Consider the following 22,540-nt stretch of genomic DNA (forward strand, 5'->3'; position numbering starts at 1 on the left):
CTCTTCTCCCGCCCCACCCATTTGTTCCACTGCCCGCGCAGGGAGCCCCCCTACCCTCTTTATCCAGGATAAAGTGTTGCTAAAGTGAGAATAATTAGCAGGGGTGCTTGTTGACCAGGCTATGGTTGACAACGGGAGGAGAGCTGGGGCAATTCAGGATTAAGCCTGACCAGAGGCCGTGGTTGACTAGTGTGGTGACATGGGAACTGTCACAGCCCCTGTCTGCACTCCGGAACTAAGGGTGGGAGGACAGGGTGCTCGTTCCTGGAACAGCCAGCCCTGAACTGACAAATGGGGTTTCCTGACTCCAGGTATCTTTTTTCCTTTTTATCCTTTCTCTCCTCACGCTCCTCCTATAAATCCCCCTTCCACTCCCCTCACCCTAGCCCCCCCATTTCCTTCTCTCTCCTCTCCTCCTGATTTCCTAAGCCGTACCTCACATATCTTCAGGTACCATAGATGAGTTTAATTCCTAATTCCCTAAGTCTTTAGGTCTTTCATGAAGGCCGATTACTGTGTGCTCACAGAGTGCTGAGAAAGATGATGGGACAGGCGTCCCCTTGGAGGAGTGGGAAATGAAAGGGAAGAGTTTGGGCAGGGGGAACGCTGTGCCTTGAGCCAGGCAGGGGGCGAGCTTGTTCTGTGGGCACAGTATTTATGGATGGCCATTCATCTCGTGGGTTATTCCTCTTGCCGGGGAGGGGGAGGTCTGAACGCACGCACTCTGTGTCTATCAGGGACATGACATTCAGCTTAAGAACCAGACTCTCCCTCCCCCGTCTCACTCCAGAGAGAACCCCCACCCCCTCGTGCAGACAGCAGTCTTGCCCCCAGACACAAGAACAGGGCAGCCGATGAGGCTGTTACAGGTGTCCCTCGGGGACCTGTTCCAGAGATTTGCACACTCAGTTCTAAAGTTCTCTAATTAAAATCTCACCTGCCTCATGTTTCCCTCTGAACTAACTCTTCAGAGATCTTGGAACGTTTTCAGATCTTCCTGTTGCCTTCTCTAGGCTGGTTGTTCCAGCTCCTTTCATTTTCCCCTCATAGATCTAATTCTGCTTCCCAAACCTCCCACCATTCCCTGGATACACTCACACGTCCCCAAAGACTGCATGCAGTCCCCAAGGAAAAGCCCGTGGGTGTGGGGAGGGTCCCTCTCAGGTTTCTTTCTGTTCAGACGATCCAGGGCATGGCTGCTTTTGAAAATACCCCTATTCAGCTTGAGCTCTTCCCTAATGCAAGACCCATTCTGCCTTCTAGGCCACTGCCAAGGGAGGTAGAAGAGAGCAAATGAGGCTGTTGGAAGGGTCACAGCTGTATTCTTTCCGGGTTCCTCTCCCTCTTCTCCCATAGAACTGATTTTACCTTGCCCTGCATCTCATTTTTCTCCCCAGCCCTGGTAGGAGGAAACATCGTGGTTCGGGGCCATCAGGATATTCAGATTTAGCGGGGAGACTGAGTGCAATGTCGTCTAGCGGAAAGGATGGGCACCCTTTGGGATTTGGCAGCTTCTAAGACTTGAGGTTGGATCGCAGCTCTGCCTCTGGCATGCTGAGTGGTACTGGGCCTATGAGTGCCCCTTTCTGAGACTCAGTTTCCCATCAGTCATTTGGTAGGACCCCAGCTTCTTTGAGGATACAGGCAGGAGAAGGCTGGGGAGTGAAGTTTTGGAGTCTCAGGGCTCTTCCTGTGGGGCTAGTGGTTTGGGCCTGCAGGGTGGGGGAGGGGGCGGGGAAAGGGCCCGCACGTGGGCCTCAGTGGCTCCTGCCCACATCTAAACAGCTTTTTTACAATGTCAAACAGGGGAAAGGCGGCTAGAGCAGCACATCCCCACTCAGGCCGTTTCTAATGGTAAATATGTCTGCTCTCTCCACTTGCTCTCACTGGCTTGCTAGGGGAAGGGCTAACACATGGGGCTCCCACTAACCGCATGCCCACCGCAGCCTGACGGGGCTCTCGCCTGCCAGCAGGGCGCCCCTGGCAGCCTGGGTACTGGGCCCACTGAGTGTCTCCTGAGTCCCCAAGAGCTGGCCCAGGAACCGCCATGTTGATTTTGTCTCTGATGCTGTCATCTCCTCTGCTGCTCGTCCGTCCACCTCCTCCCTCATCCACCCTCTAACACCTCACCCCTTCCCAACCATCTGCCTCCCTCCCTCTCTCTGCCTCTGCACAGCTCAAGACCCAGCCAGCTCCACCGTACCCATCGTGTCCACTGGGCCACCTGAGAGGGGTGCGGTAGGGTTAGATGCCATCCCCTCGTGGGGCGTCTTACCCACATTAGGTCACACTGCCTGCGTCACTCACTCCTCTCCCCCACCATCATGGTGGAGAGCATGACATTTGAGTTCAGACAGAGCTGAGTTTGACTTCTGGCTCTGCCACCTTCTAACTGTGTGACCTCAAGCAAGCTACTGTCCTCTCTGATCCTCAGTTTCCTCTTCTGTAAAATGGGCAGGACGATCCTCCCTTAGGGTTGCTGTGATTGCGATAGTGGGTACACAGCATCTGGGAAGCTCCTGGCACAAAGTAAGCAGAGTAACTTGTAGTTTTAATACTGTGACCTGAAGAACAAAGGGTTGAGGCCATGCCATCCTGCTGCCCCAACTCTGCCCTGGAGAGCGTTGTGCTACATGGGCGGGCAGCTATGCCCAGCCTTCTCTCCAAGCTGGGATGGACACCGTGCCAGCTCTGCTGCCCCCATCTTGGATCCCTCAGAATCTACCTAAACTTGGCACAGGATCTCGGTTCCCTTCTCCCTGCTCCAGGGCTTGGTGGACCTCTTCTTATGCTAAGAACGGCTGGGTTGGAGCCTGAACTCAAAGTTCCCTCCCAGCCCAGATTCCTTCCCAGGTCTGAGGGAACCTCAGGAGACTGAGGTGGGAGTGGCGCATAGGAGATCCCACGGTGGCTGCTCCCAAACCTGGGCATTTCAGGACCTGGATGTGAGGAGGGACCCAGAGGCAGAGCTGGCCTTTCTTCTGCTGCCCTTGCCTTGCTGGTCTCCTCAGTGACAAGCGTTGGGCTGGAGTTTTCGGAATCAGACATTCCAGATAGTACTGGCTGGTGCCTTTCTCAGTCCGTTGCCCTGACTGTTAGGACATCTCTCCTCTCTTCCCTAGTGGCGGCCTTGGGATTTTGTCTCTAATGGGAGAACTCTAGATCCCTGGAGGATGGCCCTTACCTCCTCCTCTTGAGCTGATGGTTTTTCCCTGGGCTCACCTGACACTCCTCAGCTGCAGTTTAAACATGGTTTTCTCCTGCTCTGAATTCAGAAAATAGGGAGTGAGCTATCCACACCCTACTTCTCTGATCTCTCGGCAAAGGGAACATTTACCGGTCAGGAGAGGGAGCAACGGAAGACTCTTAGTTCCGAGGTTCTTTTTCACCTACCTTCTTACACCCTTCCTTCTCTGATCCTTCTTCTTTTGCCCCCTCCCCTCCTCCCCCTCCCAGGACCAATCTCCCCATTAGGAAAGTAAAGCAACAGAACAGCCAGCTTATTTATCTCCATCTGGTACTGAAAGGAAGGCTCAGGAGGAGCTGGAGGTGGCCTGGAAAAGGCCGGGCAATGACTGAGTGTGTGCTGTGTCCTCCGAGGACGAGCAGTCCATCCTGGAACGGGGATCTTTCTTAAGACAGCTGGGCTGGGAGGAAGAGGAATTGATGGCCATCCCTCTCCGTCTTAGGAATCGCCACGCTCACTCCTCCCGAGATTGTCCCACCAGGATCCCCCCCGCCCACCAGAGATGGGGGGGTGGAAAGAGGCGGGAACTGCTGTCTGTCCCTCCTTGCTCCCTGGCAGCCGTGACTCCCATCCTCCCCCCGCCCTCCCCTCTCCACCGCCTCCACCCCCTCAGCACATTCCTGCCTGACAGCTCTGGCTTGTACCTGCCTCACTGCTGTCCACCTTGTTTCAATCAAGTAGGGGGCAGGGAAGTGGACTGCTTGGCTGCACTGTGAGGGGATGGGGGCTGGGAGCCTGGCCTGATGCTCCTTCTGAAGTGCCGGGAGGCCGCTGAGGCCTTCCCTCAGCCTCTGTGCTGTGCGCTCAGCTACCCTACAGGTCGGGACTCCTCCAGGCCCGTAACCTGGTTACCGTCCCCCGCCTCCCTCCTACACAGAGACCTGTGCTGTCAACAACGGGGGCTGTGACAGCAAGTGCCACGACGCAGCCACCGGCGTCCACTGCAGCTGCCCCGTGGGCTTCATGCTGCAGCCAGACAGGAAGACCTGTAAAGGTAAGGGCGGGATGTGAAGGGGCTGGGGGGGGAGACGGGGTACCTGGCCTGGGACCGCACCGCCTCCAGCCCTGGGAGGCTCTCCTGATTAGACAGAACTGAGGACAGAACTCGGGCTTGTCTCCTGTCCACCTTTCCCATCTCAGTTCAAGGAGCACCAAAATCTGGCCAGTTCCTTCGAGTCCCCTGTCTTACACTATCTTATTTTCCCTACTTTCATTCCTATCCCGTACAGGTCCCTAACCCTCTTGGTGAATGAACATGCCATTTACATTTGTCTCTGGGTCTAGAAGGATATTTGAGCCCTGTGTGTACCCAAGGTCACAAGTATATTCCACACCCTTCTTAACCGACTTTCCCAAGACCTTCCCTTTGAAAAGACGGTACCAGTCAGAGGCAGAAGAGGCCAGCAATTGGGAGTGCTGATACTGGAGCCTGGCTACCAGGGTTCAGATCCCAGCTCCACCTCTTACTCGCTCTGTGATTCTGGGCAAGTTACTTCCTATCTCTGTGCCTCAGTTTCACCACAATAGTGGTGCTTGCCAAATGTCTTGAGGATTAAATGAGTTATATATAAATTATAAGGTACTTAGAACAGTGCCTGACAAATGATAAACACTTGGTGTTAGCCATTAATAGGTATAATTTCCCACACAGTCCGTTGTAGTTCCCCTCTTTTAATTAGCCAGGTCTAGGGGGAAAGTGAGGGAGGGGAGGGAAACGGAGGGGAGGGAAACGGAGGGTAGCCAAACTGAAAATGATTCATCGGGTCTGTGTTCCCTGGTCACAAGGAGTAGGGACTGGAAGGTCTGGGCTCATTCTTTGTGTCTTTTGGCCCAACAGCTGGCAGAGAGGATGGGGAGGGCTGGGGCAGCAGGTCAGACAGCAGAGTTGAGAGGTTCCCTGCTGGGAAGGGCTGTTGACAGGTATGCTAAGAGCGAAGTGGAAGGCTGCCCTCCCTGCCCCTCCCCCAAGTAGGGGTGCTTAGCCTGCGTCCTGTCTGCCACCAGCTTGGGGAACTTGACCTCAGGAAGGAAGCCGCTCACCCCGGCCCCCCCTTCCCTTCCTAGTGCTGAAAGCTGCCTCAGGCCTGAGTTTCTCCAGACCTCTCCCAGTCCAGCCCCCTGCCTGGCCCACACCCCTCCCCCATCAGCTACCCAGCCTCACTGGCTCTTCTGGAGGTCCTCCCTGCCTGGCCTATCTCCCAGCTTCTCCTCTCTGAAGGGCTGCTCCTTTGAATCTCCACGTCTCTGTGCCACCTCCTCACCCGCCCTTCTGGGCTCCTGTGACAGGCAGGAATGGGGAGCAGGAAAGGGATAAACCCTCTCCACCAGCCTTTTGGGGGAAGGGCCTGCAGCAGCAGAGTAAAGGACAGGACTAGCCCTGTAGGTCAAATGCCCACTTACTTCCTGCTCTAGGCAAGTCCCCCCCGCCGCCCCCCCGCTCGCTCGGGGGCCTGACTGGTTCCCACATGTCCCCTTCTAAGAGGACTGTCTGAGGAAAGGTGTTATTACTAATGGCACAGATCCCTGAACAGGGAAGAAACAGAGCTGGGAAAGAGTCAGAAGGGACAGGCTCAGGGGTCTCCTTGATTTTCCGTCTGTGATGGAGTGAGTTTGTATCTCTCTTTGTCCTGAGCGTTCAGCCTTACCTTTGCTTTCCTCTACTTTGTCCTGCTTCCTCAGACATAGACGAGTGCCGCTTGAACAATGGGGGCTGTGACCACATTTGCCGCAACACAGTGGGCAGCTTTGAGTGCAGCTGCAAGAAGGGCTATAAACTCCTCATCAATGAGAGGAGCTGCCAGGGTGAGCAGACGGGCGATGAGACAGCCGGGGAGAGGCCCTTGGGGCAGGAGAGCTTCACAAAGGCCAGACTCTGAGAAACTCAAGACACTGGGAGTTTCCATCAGCAGCGTGGTCTGCAAATGAGCAAACGTCTGCCTTCTTGGTGGCCCTGCTCTGCACTGGGGCACATGGCAGCGTGGCAAGGAGGGAGGGATGGATTTCGCCCCAATGCATATCCTTGGCAGGGTCTGCCTAACCACACATATGCATAGTGGGCCTGATCCACAGGCATCAGATCTCACAGTTCCTGACTCAAGGGGCTCCAAGTGGAGGAGCACAGGGGTGGGTGGGCATTGCTGAATTGCTGATCCTAGGTCTGGGCCGTGAGTAGGGGCCTTCAGTTTAAGGGGGAGAGCCAAGGCCCCTCACTTGTGCCCTTCACCTGAGCAAGGGGGTCCCAGGGTCAAGTTCCCCGAGACAGATTCAGTGGCTTGAATTCTTGCTCTTCCAGATATAGACGAGTGTTCCTTTGATCGAACCTGTGATCACATATGTGTCAACACGCCGGGAAGCTTCCAGTGCCTCTGCCATCATGGCTATCTGCTCTATGGTGTCACCCACTGTGGGGGTAAGCCAGCAGATCTGCACCCTCAGTCACCCAGCCCCTCTCACCTCCTCACCCTTCGATTGAACCAACCCCTGCGTTGGCCTGTGGCTTTGGGCAGTCCTTAGATACACGTGCCACGTCTGCATCCATCGTGATGAAATGGGAGGAAGGAAGACAACTGGGAAGCGGGTATCAGGGAACAGCGTCCTGCCTCCAAACTTTTATCTGTCATCACTGCCGCTACCCCCATCCTTAGCTCCCAAACTACAGCCCCGCTGGTAGGTAGGAGTGGCAGCCTTGAGAAAGCTTGGCCCCTTCTCAGTCGTCCTTTTGACTGTGGACAGAGATAAGGGAAGGTCTTAGGTTTGGGCTGTTCTCAGTCCGGTAGTCATCTTGAACCTAAGGGCTTCACTCGCTGCCCACTCCCTGGCTCCTTCTCCTCCCCCACCACCGTTTGTCTGTGTCTCCCTGCTCCTTCCCCCAGACGTGGATGAGTGCAGCATCAATCGGGGAGGTTGCCGCTTCGGCTGCATCAACACACCTGGCAGCTACCAGTGTACCTGCCCAGCAGGCCAGGGCCGGCTCCACTGGAATGGCAAGGATTGCACAGGTGGGCAGCGCCCTCTGCTGGCCACTGCCGGCACTGCAGTTTTGGGGGGTCCTGGAAAGTAAGGAGTTCTTTACTGACGAAGCGTTAGGTAATAGAGGGAGAAGAATATAGCCGTTTGAGTTAGAGACATGAAGTTTCCGGCAAATAATCTCTTCATCCTTTCACTAGTCTCTGTGTATAATTACAATTCTTCGTGTAGCTAATTCTCTTTGTCCAAATTACCCAACTGAGGGAGAGGGTGGGAAAGGAAGGCCCTCTCCTCCTCAGGCTTCTCTCCCCTTCCCAGAGCCAGTCAAGTGTCAGAGCGGTCCTGGTGCCTCGAAAGCCATGCTTAGCTGCAACCGGTCTGGCAAGAAGGACACCTGTGCCCTGACCTGCCCCTCCCGCGCCCGGTTTTTGCCAGGTACGTAGAAGAGCTTGCTGGCGGGCTGGTGGGGAGGAAAGGCTGGCTGGTGGCGCAGCTCCTCGGCTCCCCTCAGAGTCCTGAACCGGTGGTGGGGGCTGCGGGGGGAGGTCAGAGCTGTGACAGCCCCCTTCTCTCAGAGTCTGAAAACGGCTTCACGGTGAGCTGTGGCACCCCCAGCCCCAGAGCCACTCCAGCCCGAGCTGGCCACACCGGGAACAGCACAAACTCCAACCACTGCCATGGTGAGTGCCCGCCCACAGGCCTGTTCCCACCTTCTCTTTTGCTTATTGGCTCCTGTCTCTCTTCTTCCTTAACCCCCTGGCCTTACTCTTTTCTGGATCTCCTCCTTTTCTCTAGCGCTGCCGCCTTGCTTCCTCTGCCACTAACATCTGCTTCCCTTGACTTTCGTAATCCCTCTCCTCCAGCCAAGCGCTGGCTTATTGCCCAGCTTCTCAACACCCTCCACAGCAGCCCTCACCCCCAGGGGGCCCCCAGGCTGTGCTGAGCTTCTACCATCCCTCTAGAGGCTGCAGTGCTGTCCGTTAAACAGCGGGCCTCCTTCAAGATCAAGGACGCCAAGTGCCGTTTGCACCTGCGAAACAAAGGCAAAATGGAGGAGGCCGGCAGAATGCTGGGGCCAGGTCTGGACTGGGGACCCCACTCCATCGGGATGTCTGGCCACCTAACCCTTCCCACCTCTCAGCTCCTCTGCTTAGCGAGATCTCCAAAACCCCACTGGCACCCTGAACTCTGGAAAGAGCAGGGGCAAAAGCAGTGGCAGGCACAGAGCCCAAGAAGTCCTGGGGTACCCCCACACCCACTCATTCATATCCTAGACTAAAAGAGAACTGAGATAGTTACAGTCAGAGACCTGCTGAGGTCTGTCTGGCTTGGGGTGGAACAGTGACAGCTAGGAGTAAGAACTTCCCCTGTCCCCAGGAGATGTCCCTGGGGTTGACAAGGCCTCTCTCCCAGGTGGTGCCCCCTGCTCTGACTGCCAGGTCACCTTCATCCACCTCAAGTGTGACTCCTCTCGGAAGGGCAAGGGCCGGCGGGCCCGGACCCCTCCAGGCAAGGAGGTCACTCGGCTCACCCTGGAACTGGAGGCAGAGGTCAGAGCCGAAGAAACCACAGGTGGGACTAGGGGCGCTGTTGGAAAGAGGGTGGAAAGGGAAGGCACAGGTAGGGGAACCACAAGTCTCCGCGGCAAAGGGAAGGGGCGGAGCCTGTACTACGGGCAGACCTGCCGAATGCCAAGCCCAGAGCCAGTCCCTCTTACCTCCTATCTTTGCTCACTTGCCCCCCTGCTCATAGTCACTTTTCCTTTCTCTTCCTTCCATGACTCATACCACCATCCACCACCAGCTGGCTGTGGGCTACCCTGCCTCCGACAGCGGATGGAACGGAGGCTGAAAGGGTCCCTGAAGATGCTTAGAAAGTCCATTAACCAGGACCGCTTCCTCCTGCGCCTGGCAGGCCTTGATTATGAGCTGGCCCACAAGCCGGGCCCGGTAGCTGGGGAGCGAGCCGAGCTGTTGGAGGCCTGCAGACCCGGGCAGCAGCGCACTGGGGCCAAGTGTGGTAAGGCAGCTTGCTGGGACACAGGGGAGCACGGGAGAGGGAAGGCCCGCTCGGGCCCGGCTCAGAGCAGGATGCTTTGCGGCCTCAGCAGCATCTCTCAAATTGTGAGGCAGCCAAGACCCTCCTGCCCATCATCCGCCCCTCCCTGGTCCCAGACTGAAATCTAGAAGGACGACAGGTGGGGCCACCAATCGTCCTGAACATGGCGTTGGCCTCTGATTCTCCCAAGCAGGCTTCTGTCTGTTTCCAGACACAGAGATTCTCCATGAATCTGGGGGAGCGGGAAGGGGAGTCCCAGACCTGGGTGGTGGGAAATAGGGGGGGTGGGTGGCTAGCGCGGCCGACTCTCCCTCAGTCAGCTGCCCGCAGGGAACGTATTACCACGGCCAGACGGAGCAGTGTGTGCCATGCCCAGCGGGCACCTTCCAGGAGAGAGAAGGGCAGCTCTCCTGCGACCTTTGCCCTGGGAGTGATGCCCACGGGCCTCTTGGAGCCACCAACGTCACCACGTGTGCAGGTGCCAGGGGAACAAACAATGCAGAGTGGGGTAGGGTGGGCACTGGGACGCCCGTGGGCATGGGATTTCCCAAGGGCAGGCCCAGGCTCCAGGCCACTCTCCTAGTCAACATCCTGTTTGTGTGCCTCTGTCCCTGAGACTGGGTGACCCCAAAGGGATGACCAGGACCACCCCCATCAGAGTCGGGCCCTTGGTTCATTGCAGGTCAGTGCTCACCTGGCCAACACTCTGTAGATGGGTTCAGGCCCTGCCAGCCATGCCCACGTGGCACCTACCAACCTGAAGCAGGACGGACTCTGTGCTTCCCTTGTGGTGGGGGCCTTACCACCAAGCACGAGGGGGCCATCTCCTTCCAAGACTGTGACACCAAAGGTGAGTGGTCTACTCACCCCATCAGGTGACTCTCCGACCCCAACTACACCCCCCAAAACTCTCCAAACCCCCAGAGCAGACCCAAGTTTGTTGTCCTACCATCTTCCCCAAACCAGGAAAGGCCCAGCTGCCTGATCAACCACAGCACCCTGCTCGCAGGACCCACCCTGACCCTCCATAAGCCACGGCCTGGGAACTGGGGAATACAGAGCAGTCCCAGTTACCTTCTGCTTCAGAGAACTGGGGGCACATTCCCCTCAGTACTACTAATGAGTTTCTGTACAGGTTTGCACTGCATTCAGTTCCTGAAAGAAAAGGACTGCCAACCACTCTGTCAAGTTTGTTTTTCCCTGGGCTTAAATTGTGGCCTGACTAGGACAGGCTGGCACCCTGGAAGGAACCTGGTGTCTTCCACCTCCTGAGTGTCCGGGATGCATGTGTGCCGCCCACCCTGTGCCCAGAGCTCCCGTGCCACCATCTTAACTCCCACCTCCCCTCTCTGCAGTCCAGTGCTCCCCTGGGCACTACTACAACACGAGTACCCACCGCTGCATCCGCTGTGCCATGGGGTCCTATCAGCCCGACTTCCGCCAGAACTTCTGTACCCGCTGTCCAGGAAACACAAGCACTGACTTCGATGGCTCCACCAGTGTGGCCCAGTGCAAGAGTAGGTGGCAGGCCAGGCTGGGGAAAAGGGGCTAGAGGCCTGGGAGCAAGGGGCACAGGAAGAAGCCTGTCGGGGGATTAAGCCAACAGGGAGTGGGGCTGGGACGTGATGGGCAGGGAAGTCCCACCCTCTCTCTCTCCCCAGCCCACTCTATCTCAAGACCGGTTTCTGGGCCGGGCCCTGTAGCACCCTCTCCCTGGAGTCAGGGGGGTAACGGGGAGGCAGAGACAGGTGAGGTGAGATGAAAAGGTACTAAAAGAGCAGGAAGGAAGGTGGACCCGGAACTTGGAGACGAGACGATGGGCTAGGCAGGTGGCTGCCTCCATGAGTCCGATTTCCACTTCAGAACGCCTCAGGTTGCCGCCCGTTTCCCCACTGACTTCCCTTCTCTTTCTTGCTTTGTCCCTGGCGCTTGGCTACAGATCGGCAGTGCGGTGGGGAGCTGGGTGAGTTCACTGGCTACATTGAGTCCCCCAACTACCCGGGCAACTACCCGGCCGGCGTGGAGTGCGTGTGGAACATCAACCCCCCACCCAAGCGCAAGATCCTCATCGTGGTGCCCGAGATCTTCCTGCCATCTGAGGACGAGTGTGGGGACGTCCTTGTCATGAGAAAGAACTGTGGGTGGCTGCAGAAGGGCAGTCCAAGTGTGGCTGGGAGCGAGGGAGGGAGAGAGAGAAACGGGAAGAGGTGGGCAGTGAGGAGGGAGGCCTCGGGCGGGAAGCAGACAGTAAGGAAAACGCAGCGCTGGCTCCGGGACTGGACAGCAGTTAGGAACGCCGGCTCTGGGACTAAACTCCAGCAGCGCTGCAGGTGTCCCTTTCCGATTCTAGCAGTTTTGCTGCTCCATTCATGTCAATGTCGGATTTCTTACACCCTGGGTGCCTGGATGTCAGCGAGGAGTTGTGCACCGAGTGAGGGCAGGGGAAGACAGTGTGTGTGTGGTGTGGGTGGGGGCGAGCCTCCGTGGGCACCATCACCCCCACAGCCCTCACTGCAGGAGGGCGTGGGTCACCTGCCCACCTGCCCTGACCTGCTGCTTGCCTTCCCAGCCTCCCCATCGTCCATCACCACCTACGAGACCTGCCAGACCTACGAGCGCCCCATTGCCTTCACAGCCCGCTCCCGGAAGCTCTGGATCAACTTCAAGACAAGCGAGGCCAACAGCGCCCGTGGCTTCCAGATCCCCTATGTTACCTATGACGGTGAGCAGGGGCAGGAGAGCCGGGGAGGCGGGCGAGCGGGTGCGGGAAAGCAAGGGCGGGAGGGCAGGGAAGGCGGGCAAGCAGGGGCTGGCTCACTCGGGGGCCTTGGGAGGCCAGGAGAGGAGCAGAAGCGTCCCCACTCCAAGCCCTCCCCTTGGTTGACCTTGCAGAGGACTATGAGCAGTTGGTGGAAGACATTGTGCGAGATGGCCGACTCTATGCATCTGAAAACCACCAGGAGATTTTAAAGGCAAGTGAATATGCACAACGACGGCCAACATTTAATGACTGTGTGACATCATGCATGCTACCTGCTTACATACACTTTCTCATTGACACACCGAAGTAGCTCCTTTCATCATCCCCAGTATAAAGATGAGAAACCCGGGGCACAGAGAATTACAGAACCGCCCTGTGCTGAAGCTGGGGTTTGAGCCTAAGCCCAGCTGACTGTAGTGTCACCCGCAGCTTAGGGGAGGAGAAAGGGAAGATGAGGAGATGACATGTCCCCTACCTCTTCCTTCAAACATACAGGGAAATGAGGTACATAGAAAGGTACTTTTGCATAAGTCCCTTCCTTCCCTTACTCCTGCCTCAGCTCCCTCAGAAAAGCAGATGAGTGCGGCGTTTCTCAGAGTTAATTCAGCACAGACGCTTTTAAAGGAAAAGAAATGTTTTTAATATTGAAGACGAAGAGACACCTGGGTCTGTGGATCCCAGTTTGAGAAACTCTTCCTGAAGAAGCTATAATCCTTGTCACCGTATTATCCTTCATAAATTATTGCAAAAAAACTTTTATCTCTATGAGTAATAATTTTTGTCCCGTTATCAAACTAAGAGACATGATGACAAAAATCTAGAACTTGCAGGCTGCAAAGAATATACTGTATTTTGCCACGTATAATGTGCTCCTGTGTATAATGCACACCCACGGTTTTGGCTCAAACTTTCGGGGGGGAAAAATCTTTCGTTTTAATTCAAATTTTCATTTGCTTACATTCAGGTACTTGTTTTTTTATATTATAAAGGAATTTTATAGCATTTATTTTTTAACATATTATGGTATGTTTATGTAACAAATAATTACAAAACACAGGAACAGATATAAGGTACGAGAAATTTTACGTACCGGTAACAAATTTAACGATATTTACGCATCATAGAAGGCCAAGAATTCTTCGTTGTTCAACAAAACTGATGGTCGTATTCCAGGGCATTATTTTGCATACGGATATTGTTACTGATTTCTAGAGTTACACTTTTAACTCATAAGCATAAATAAAACAATTAAAAACATTTATACAGATACAGAATTAGTACTACCCATGTATAATGAACGCGCATCCTTTTTCCCTAACAAATTTGGGCAAAAAAAGTGCACGTTATACACAGCAAAATATGGTAATTTCAGCAGTGCTTGTCACACATTTTTTTAAAGCATCTGAACTCTTATTTCAAACATGCTGAAACTCCAGTGCAAAGCTGTTTTGATTAAAGTGGGGATGAGAGGCTGGAAGACCCACCTCTTATTTTAAAAATCTGCTGATGCAATGCCAAGAACACTGGCCTAGAAGCCAGAAGGTCTGAATCCCGAAGCGCAGTGCCTGGTCTTTAGAACGCTCCCTACACATCATGTTGCTACGTCAGACAGGGTGGGCAGGAAAGGCCTCTGAGGAGAGGAGACCTGAATAAGGTAAAGGATGCCGCATTAGACCATCAAGACAGGAGGAGCATTCCCAGCTAAGGAGCACGGAGCTGTGGCATGTTTACCTTGAGAAAGCCAGTGCGGCTCAGCAGGGAGAGGAAGAGGCGAGGGGGATGGAAGACAGAGAGCAGGGCATTCCACCCGTGGGCCATGCACGGCACTTGGCTTTACTGAGTGAAAAGAACCACAGAGGTGCTGTGAATGGCCAAAGGACATGATCTAATGAAAACCTGAAAAGGTCACTGGCTATTGTGGGGAGAAGTGTGTTGAAGTGCAGGGTAGGTAGGAAGAAGCATGGAGACCACTCAGGAGGCTACTGCGATGGTCCCCGTGAGAGACGATGGTGGCCTGGGCAGGGCAGCAGCTGTGGAGACAGGGAGAGGTGGTCAGACCCTGGGTATAGATTGAAAGTAGAATGACAGGATTTGCTGTGGTTGGAGCAGACGAGAGGGACCCAGGATGGTGCTGAGGACGGGCCCTGAGCCCTGGAAGGAGGGGGTGCCCCTGACCGAGCTGTAGAGTTCTAGAGAAGCAGGCGGTGGGGATGGGATCCAGGGCTCCCCTCTGGGTGTGCCTATTCCACACCACGAGGGGCTGCCGCTGACCTGAAGCCGGGCTCCTCTGCCAGCCCTGACGCTGAGGCTGACACTGCCGCCCGCCACCCTCTAGGACAAGAAGCTCATCAAGGCCTTCTTTGAGGTGCTGGCCCACCCTCAGAACTACTTCAAGTACACAGAGAAGCACAAGGAGATGCTGCCCAAATCCTTCATCAAGCTGCTCCGCTCCAAAGTTTCCAGCTTCCTGAGGCCCTACAAATAGTGCCCGTAGGCCCAAGAGCCAGGTGTTGAAGACCCCAGACTCCTTACCCTCAGAGCCGGCGGCCCCCATCCGCGGACGAGGAACTCGCTCCTCTCTCTTTGGATAAAAAGAATATCACTATACAGACCAAGAACTCTCCCTTTCTTCCTCTCTCGCTTCCTTTCCTTGTCCCTCTCTGCCTCTCTCTGTCTGTCTCTCTCTTTCCCTCTCTCCTGTTTTCCCTTTTCCTACAAGCTCCCTGGAAAAGCCATTCAGTGCTGGCTCTATTCCCCCTGAGGGTTGAAGGAACAGCACCCTCTCCTTCTGCTCCCCAGCCACACTGCCCATTTCACCAGCTCACATCCCTGACCCCATCAGCTTGGAAGGATGCCAGAGGCCCACCCAAAGAAGTGGGTCTAGTGGGGGACGGGGAGGGGGAAGAGGGGCTTCTGCCATTCTAGGGTTGTGCCTTGCTAGTCAGGAGCCAGAATGTCCCTGGCTGTGACCCCCAGGCTATTCTAACAGCCCAGGGTTCTGCCAAAGCAGCCTTTGACTTACAAGCTTAGTGCCGGCACGGGTCATCTGGGGCACGTGGTCCGGGCCTCGGGCTGCCCCCACACACACGGCTTCCTTGTCTCTGCAGCTCCTCTCCTTCTCCACCCACAGTCTGCCTGGGGTCCAATCCCAGGGCTTACAAAAGGCCCACACCACTGGGCTCGTGGACACCGCTGAATGCGGAAGAGCAGCAGGCATTACCATGTTGAATGCACTGCTGTCACTCCTGGAGAGAAAGACTAGAGCTCTGCAGGGCAGAAACCAGGTTTTCAAGCATCACCAAAAGAAAGAAAAGGAAAAAAAAAAAAGAACAAAAACGTATCATCTAAAGGACTAGACTACAGAACAATTGGAAGCCAGCCTCAAACACTAATCCCTTTTCATGTCTTCCCTGGCCCAGCCGTCCTCTCACACACCACCCCCCCAGTGCTCCCTGGGGGAGCCCTACTCCCCAAGCTAAGTGTTGTGCTTCAAGAAACATGGCTGCCCAGCGGAAGCCGGCCTGGGCCTTACCCTAGAGCTGTCTTTCCCTTGTAGCCACAGATGGCTTGTGGGCTCCACCAAAGAGGACCCTGCTCGGTACCAGCCCAAAGCCACCTACCTCTGGCCCCAGGCTGTGGGCAACGAGAGGAATGTGTGTGCACTTGGCAAGCCTTCTGCCCACATCTAATAAGTGCAATCATTTTGAGTCTTTCTATGTTGTCTAGAGGGAGGGGTTTTTGTTTTCTGGTTTTGTTCTTTTTTGTTGTTGTTTGTTTGTTTCTTTCTCCTCTATTAGAACAACCCTATTTATAGCTGCCCAAAAGAGAAGAGTATATGTTTGGAGTGGAAGAAAAAAGGTCTTGAATCTCACGAACTTTGAGAGCTGGAGCATCTGATCTGTCTACTCCCCACCCAGTGGCCCTCAGACCTCTAGAGCCCCTGGCTTGCGTCACCCAGGGCCGTGGCTCAGAGGCACGAGACGTGTAGGACGTTATGGCGCAGGAAGGAGAGGCCTGTGTTTGCTATCCTGCTATCCCTTGCCTCTCCATGGATTCAGCATGGACCTCGTGATTGTAGAGGCCGATGGAACTGGTCAGTGATTCTCCACCCCACATAGGGAAAACCTCCGTCTTTCCCCTGCTTTTCATCCTGTTTTCCCCTGCTGTGCAGATGGAAGAGGACCAGGATAAACCCCTTGGGGATGGGCTGACGCACGGTCCTAAGGGCAGAGATGAGGCTGGAGGAGCCAAGAATAGGACTGTTATCCACTCGTGAGGTTTTCTGCCTGATCTTGGCCGTTCTGCCTGCCCCTACCTGTTCACCATTCCCTCTGGGAGTTGACGTCAAGCCTAGCATCCTCAAGTACTGCTTTTCAAAAGGATGAAGAATCAAGTCCATGCCCAAGCCCAGGTCCTGCACACACTCCACCCTCATTCTGCTGCTGCCTGTAAAATTATTTTCCATTTGCTCCTTCTAGTTCCCCCAAAGCTGTAGTCCTATTCAATCAAAGGCTACCAATTCACTCTTAGTGTTTATTTCAAAGTGACTGTCCCGGGCTACTGCTCCCCCAGGAAACTCAACACTAGATAAAGGAGCCTGACCTCCCTCCTTTCCCCATTAGTGGCAGCCAGCAGTGAAAACAGCCTTAGGTAGAAGTAGATAGCCCATGTCACAGCTGGCTCCCGACACCCATGAGCCAACACTGTGGCCCTTACGGGCAGAGTGTCTGGCTGCCTTTGTCTCTCTGGGTCAAAGGGGGTGCTGCTATAAAGACCCAAAATGTCTCCTTTCAAGCAGGGAAATGGTCATTTAATAGAAGTATCCACACTTCCCAGGAAATTACATGAAAACTGCTTTAATCGTCTTTGACCATCCCGTTTGTTCACCAGAAACTAGGATAACTTTCTGATTCCTCTCTCCCTACCATTTTGCATCTCTCTCAGAAAGCCAGTGCTTCCCGATTTATGCTTTCAGGGTCTGGCTTCTCCTTGCTCTCTTCCTCTCCTGTCACCCCATACGTACACACACACAAACACATTTCCTCCATTCATTTATTCCATGGTTTCTGGGACCTGCAATGACTTCCATAATATGGAAAGTACAGACCACTAGGCTTCTTCACTGATGTCAAGGCAGAGGTTGGTGAGCAGGTGGAGACCTGCTAATGTCCACCAAAGCCAATTAGGTTGTCCAAGTTGGGGGTTAAGAACCCAGGCAAAGCTGCTGCTGCAACTATGGAGGAAGCCGCCCTGGGGCATCAAACTAGGGATTAAATGGACTGAATGAGGAGTCAACACTCAGGGACTCTCTAGGCCTTTACAGGTCAGACGGAAAAATAGGATTTTACCAGTGTGGGGAAGTGGAAAGACAGTATAAATGGGACCCCTTCATGAAATCAGCCCAGAGGCCTCTCTGCAGGATGGGTGTTTACAGGGCCACGGTGCTGGAAGGTTTCATTTATATTAGTACAAAACCGGTCCTGATCCGAGTCCGGGAATGGGAAGCCATTTCTGCAAGAGCTCTGAGCACCAAGTGATGCATATCAGAAAGGCACTTATATCCTCAGCAACACACAATCTCTTACTTCTCTGCCTCCCGCTTTCTGTACGATAAGCCATGCCCATTCCCTAACCCGAGGGAATCGCGGAGTCAGGAGAAACTGACCAGAGCTGGCCTGCCCGGGGCCTACATATCCTCAGAGGCTGACAGCGAGCTGTGACCGCTCTGACTTCCTCAGGATTAGGTTACTTGGAGGTGATGGAGGCTCAGAGTTATTGCTGAAAGTTCAGTAATACAGTTCTGGTCTTTGGCCCTAAGGAAACTTTCTATACCCAAGAAGTGTTCTCCAGGTGCACGTTTGAGGTGACTCTGGAGTGCATTAGGAGGTCATATCTCAAAATGTCAGAAAACGTTGTCGAGCATTCAGACTTTTGTATTTGCTGCTTAACCTCAAGTAAGAGGCTCAAACTAAGGGGAGGAAGACAAAGTATAATGACTGTAGGCAGAAAATAATGTTAACCTGCCTGGCTCCTTTCTTAAGAACACTAAGAAAAAAGTGAAGCAAACAACACAAGGATGTCTTTAAATCCGACCTGTCTCCATGGCGGCACACACCCTGTCCTCGGACCATTGTTTGGACTAGGAACCCTTTAAGAAAATACATGATTAGAGGGAATCCCCAGTTCTGTTACCAGCTCATCTAGACAACACAGACTAGCAGTATGGACGAGCTGAAAACTTTATTCTGTGTGAGTTGGACTGAAGTTTCAGAGAATAATCATTATCGTGTGGGAGGCCTTTTCTTTTCATGCAGAAGAAATCTCAAAATATTGTATTTATATCTGCCTTCCACTGCTGCCAATATAGTAATCATCTCCTACACAATCAATAATAAACAGTAAATGATGCAGTTCATAGAATATTTTGCACTTGGGGGAAAAATGTATCTGAACTTGTAAAAAGAAATGTTTGGATTTTGTATGTTCTTTTTTATTATTATTATTAAAATACTAATGAAACTCCTCAGCGTCGATTGCTTAACCTAGAGCTGCAAAAGAGCTGTGAGGAGACAAAGTGTCTTCTGGCTTCCACATAGGACTTACCCAAATTTTCCATTTGTCCATCTTCTTCCTCGTGGTTTTAGAATTTGAAAAGTCTTGTCTCTTTTGTCTACTGTGTTTCCCCGAAAATAAGACCTAGCCGGACCATCAGCTCTAATGCAGGCACGGACCAGGAGCAAAAATTAATGTAAGACCCGGTATTATATTATATTATATTATATTATATTATATTATATTATATTATATTATATTTATTATGTTATGTTATATTATATTTATTACATTATATTATATTATACCTGGTCTTATATTTTAGTAAAATGAGACTGGGTCTTATATTAATTTTTGCTCCAAAAGACGCATTAGAGCTGATGGTCCGGCTGGGTCTTATTTTGGGGGGAACATGGTATTTTTAAAAGCAGTACAAGAATGACCCCTGAGAGGGACCTAGGGAATAGGGGCAATTTAGGATATTATTGCTCCTCACCACAGTACAGCTCTCATAATCTGGCCAGGCCACGAGTGGCTCAGACACCTCCCTAGTGAAGATATCCCACCTCTAGCAAAGTACCAGCACCCAGACTCACCCAAGGCTGCTCTTTTTCTGCAGGACATTCTTGGCCATGAAGCAGAATTCAGAAAAGACACAGATCACTCAGCCATGAGCACCATTATTACTACAGGGCACGGCAACGCAATCTCCAATCGCCAGTAAATGAACAGCCCCAACTTCTAGGCTCTGAAATGATAGATAAATCTTAATTGTTGCACTTACATAATTCCCTGACAAAATTGTGTTGGATTTAACATCTACACGATGTAGCCATTTAAGAGGAACAAGGAAAAACTGACCTGATCAAAAATATGGGGGGTTGGCCTATCAGAATCCTGAACTCTCCCTTTAGCGTCTACGAAGGAGAGAGGTGCATTCACCCCACAATTATGGAGCTCCTGGTCCGTGCCAGGCATCCTGCATCAGGCCGTCACAGCGTGACAATAGCCACACCCAAGGTCCTAATCCTTGTGTAAGATTCTGATGCCAGCTGATCTTTCCACATAGAGTTCCCACCAGGAGAGAGAATCCAGTCTCCCTGGTGGCTCTAAGTATAAATTAATTCACTGGCGTTCCATTTTATATATTACTTTCCTGTGAGTTTGATTTAGTGTGACAAAACATGAACACCTTTGTGCGGACACAGTCACATTTCTAGAACTACAAAGCTAAGGACCATATCCAGGACCACTGCCTACACCAAGTTGGGGCCATCCTCTCTGACTTCTCTCTTAACGTTCTTAGATTCCCAAAGTACCAAATCTTCCTCCTCCTTCCTAGAACACTTGCAATGATGTTCCAGAATAATGTATAGTCAGAGCCAGAGCCAGTGATGCCTGGGTCTACCTGTGAGCATATCAAGCAGTCTTTATTTTTATTTTTATTTTTAAAGAGGGCGCAGCTCACAGTGGCTCATGAGGGGATCGAGCCAGCAACCTTGGTGCTACCAGCACCAAGCTCTGACCAACTGAGCTAACCAGCCACCCCTCAAGCAGTCTTTAAAATGGAACAAAGACTTTCCAAGGAATTCTTTCCAAGGGTATGTGAAGACTTTCCAAGAGGTACCCAGGCAAGAAATCAATCTGAGGAGAGTTTTAAGGGAATAAATTTCCAGATCCTCAACGTCCACAAGAAATCTTCCCTAAAACTAATCTTTTGAGAGCCAGCCGTCATATTCATGCACATCCTACCTTTTCTTTCACCAGAGTCCTTGCCCTACTTTACAAAAGAAAGGCATATCCATCCTCTACACTGTATCTTAATGCATGGCCAGGGTGTAAAAACCTGGGCAATAGGAGGAATTGTTTTTTCCCTTCATATCAAAATATTCCCATTATAATCAGTCCTCTTATGTATTTCATCTTATAAAATGTTTCCTATTTTCCACCTCCTACTAGCAAAAATGAAATTGTTTGTAGCTGCTCAACCCACTATCTCCTAGTAAATATACCTTTATTTTTTATTACATACATAAGAAAAAGTTCGATCATGAAGTCTAACAATTATCGGAGTTATTTCTGATTTTTATACACGGCTGTTATTTAATTGCTCCCAAAAGCCAAACATCAGAGTTCCACACAAGCACATACCTACATTTGCCAAGGGGATGACATGCCTTCTATCCCACTTATCACTTAATAAATTAACTAATGAACATAGCTATACATTACATGGCATTATTCCAAAGTATATGAGAAACAGTACTATCTTGTTTTTATAATTTTTATAATATTAGATCTATATAATTTTAAACATAACTGATTTTTAGTAATTTATTTTATAAGCTACAGTTAATTTATTTCCCAGAGATATTTTTTATCATATTCTTTAAAATGAATATTAACATATTTATTTGAATTGAAGAATAAAGTCAAACTTTTTCCTTGCAGAAAGTAAGTCTGATTTGGTTAATTACCATATAGGCTAGTGATTTGAAATGAAAACTGGCTTTGCTAATTCCACAAACGTCAGGTATTTTCCATATGGAAGTAAATATGCACTTCAATATTTTAACAAAAAGATCCTGAAAACATATAATGATACGACAAAAGAATTTTATAAAAAAATAGTGTTGGCAAAGGAGTATGAAAATCAATATCTGATTAACAAGGTGCCTCTAAGTGAAAAGGTAGCAAATAATTAATCATTTTTATAAGACTATAACTGAGACTCCAATGAAGAGATAAATCCTTTTGCAAGGATTTCAGTGGTTTCCAGTTCTTTGCTTTTAATAAAATTAAAGAAGGACTCTATATGATAGTACTTGACAACGGTATTTGGTAATAGGACTCTGTATTGTTGGCATGTAATTTAAAAGTAGTTCAAAGACTCAAGGAATATCATTGTAACAAATCTCTTCCTTTCCCAATTACTATGTGAACAAGGTTTCTCACCACTTATGTCTATAAAAATAAAAATCCGGTAGAAAACTGATACTTCACCTTATCTCCTTTTACCATTAGGTAATATTCATCCAGGAATACCTGAACTACTTGAGGAGAAACACCATATTCCTCATTAAGAGATACATATTCAATAACAATTGTACTTTTTAGGTTTCACGAATTATAAAAATATGTAATATATTTATGTTTAATAAATTGTATACTAACAACTATAATAACCATTCATTTCATAAGAAACTTGAACAATTAAAGCCTATGGTCACAGGCAATAAATTTAAACTTACATTCATTTTTGTTGTAAAGTGTGACAGTGATCATTAAAAGACTTTAAAGCATACAAAAATACTAATTAGGATAAAGTTCTATAGGGGAAGTGAATGGAATTTGGAGTTCAAAAAGAGAACCTTATAAAATTTCTGTTAAAGAAGAGCTTGTTTATACATTTTTACAGGAATAATGGTGGGCATCAAATATTTAGAGTATATGGAATCTACTGAATACATTGAAGAATGATGTAATGGTTTTAGTTTAAAATGTCAAAATTTACAATAAGTCAGAAATGATATCCTCTACCAAAATTTAAATTTATGATGGAAAATTTACATACCAACTTAAAAATGAACAAGGAGGTACATAGTTCTTTAGTAAAATTCTTTTATGGAGTCCATTAAAAAAAATGTCTGGGGGCCCAGCCCGGTGGCTCAGGCGGGTAGAGCTCCATGGTCCTAACTTAAGGCTGCCGGTTCGATTCCCACATGGGCCAGTGGGCTTTCAACCACAAGGTTGCCAGTTCAATTCCTCGAGTCCTGCAAGGGATGTTGGGGTCCGCCCCCTGCAACTAAGATTGAACACTGGCACCTTGAGCTGAGCTGCCACTGAGCTCCTGGATGGCTCAGTTGGTTAGAGCGTGGGCTCTCAACCACAAGGTTGCCAGTTCAACTCCTGCAAGGGATGGTGGGCTGTGCCCCCTGCAACTAGCAACGGCAACT

General features: G+C 51.1%; 1 protein-coding gene across 3 annotated transcripts in view; it reads left to right on the forward strand.

Moving 5' to 3' along the window:
• SCUBE3 (signal peptide, CUB domain and EGF like domain containing 3) overlaps positions 1–18,462 on the forward strand; it is a 36,788-nt gene extending 18,326 nt beyond the window's left edge. The window contains exons 7-23 of one of the 3 annotated variants that reach the window (XM_033103695.1): positions 1,807–1,854; positions 4,125–4,241; positions 5,927–6,049; positions 6,540–6,656; positions 7,120–7,245; positions 7,532–7,648; positions 7,789–7,893; positions 8,176–8,292; positions 8,627–8,785; positions 9,017–9,232; positions 9,588–9,749; positions 9,954–10,121; positions 10,627–10,788; positions 11,211–11,408; positions 11,841–11,993; positions 12,164–12,243; positions 14,368–18,462. In XM_033103695.1, coding sequence (XP_032959586.1) covers positions 1,807–1,854; positions 4,125–4,241; positions 5,927–6,049; positions 6,540–6,656; positions 7,120–7,245; positions 7,532–7,648; positions 7,789–7,893; positions 8,176–8,292; positions 8,627–8,785; positions 9,017–9,232; positions 9,588–9,749; positions 9,954–10,121; positions 10,627–10,788; positions 11,211–11,408; positions 11,841–11,993; positions 12,164–12,243; positions 14,368–14,517 — 2,318 coding nt within the window. In that variant the 3' untranslated portion in view covers positions 14,518–18,462. The remainder of the gene's footprint in view (positions 1–1,806; positions 1,855–4,124; positions 4,242–5,926; positions 6,050–6,539; positions 6,657–7,119; positions 7,246–7,531; positions 7,649–7,788; positions 7,894–8,175; positions 8,293–8,626; positions 8,786–9,016; positions 9,233–9,587; positions 9,750–9,953; positions 10,122–10,626; positions 10,789–11,210; positions 11,409–11,840; positions 11,994–12,163; positions 12,244–14,367) is intronic. The other 2 variants (XM_033103693.1, XM_033103694.1) reach the window with 2 other exon arrangements.
• Positions 18,463–22,540: the final 4,078 nt, after the last annotated feature.

Source organism: Rhinolophus ferrumequinum, chromosome 3 (assembly GCF_004115265.2).
Source record: "Rhinolophus ferrumequinum isolate MPI-CBG mRhiFer1 chromosome 3, mRhiFer1_v1.p, whole genome shotgun sequence".
NCBI classification, from domain to species: domain Eukaryota; kingdom Metazoa; phylum Chordata; class Mammalia; order Chiroptera; family Rhinolophidae; genus Rhinolophus; species Rhinolophus ferrumequinum.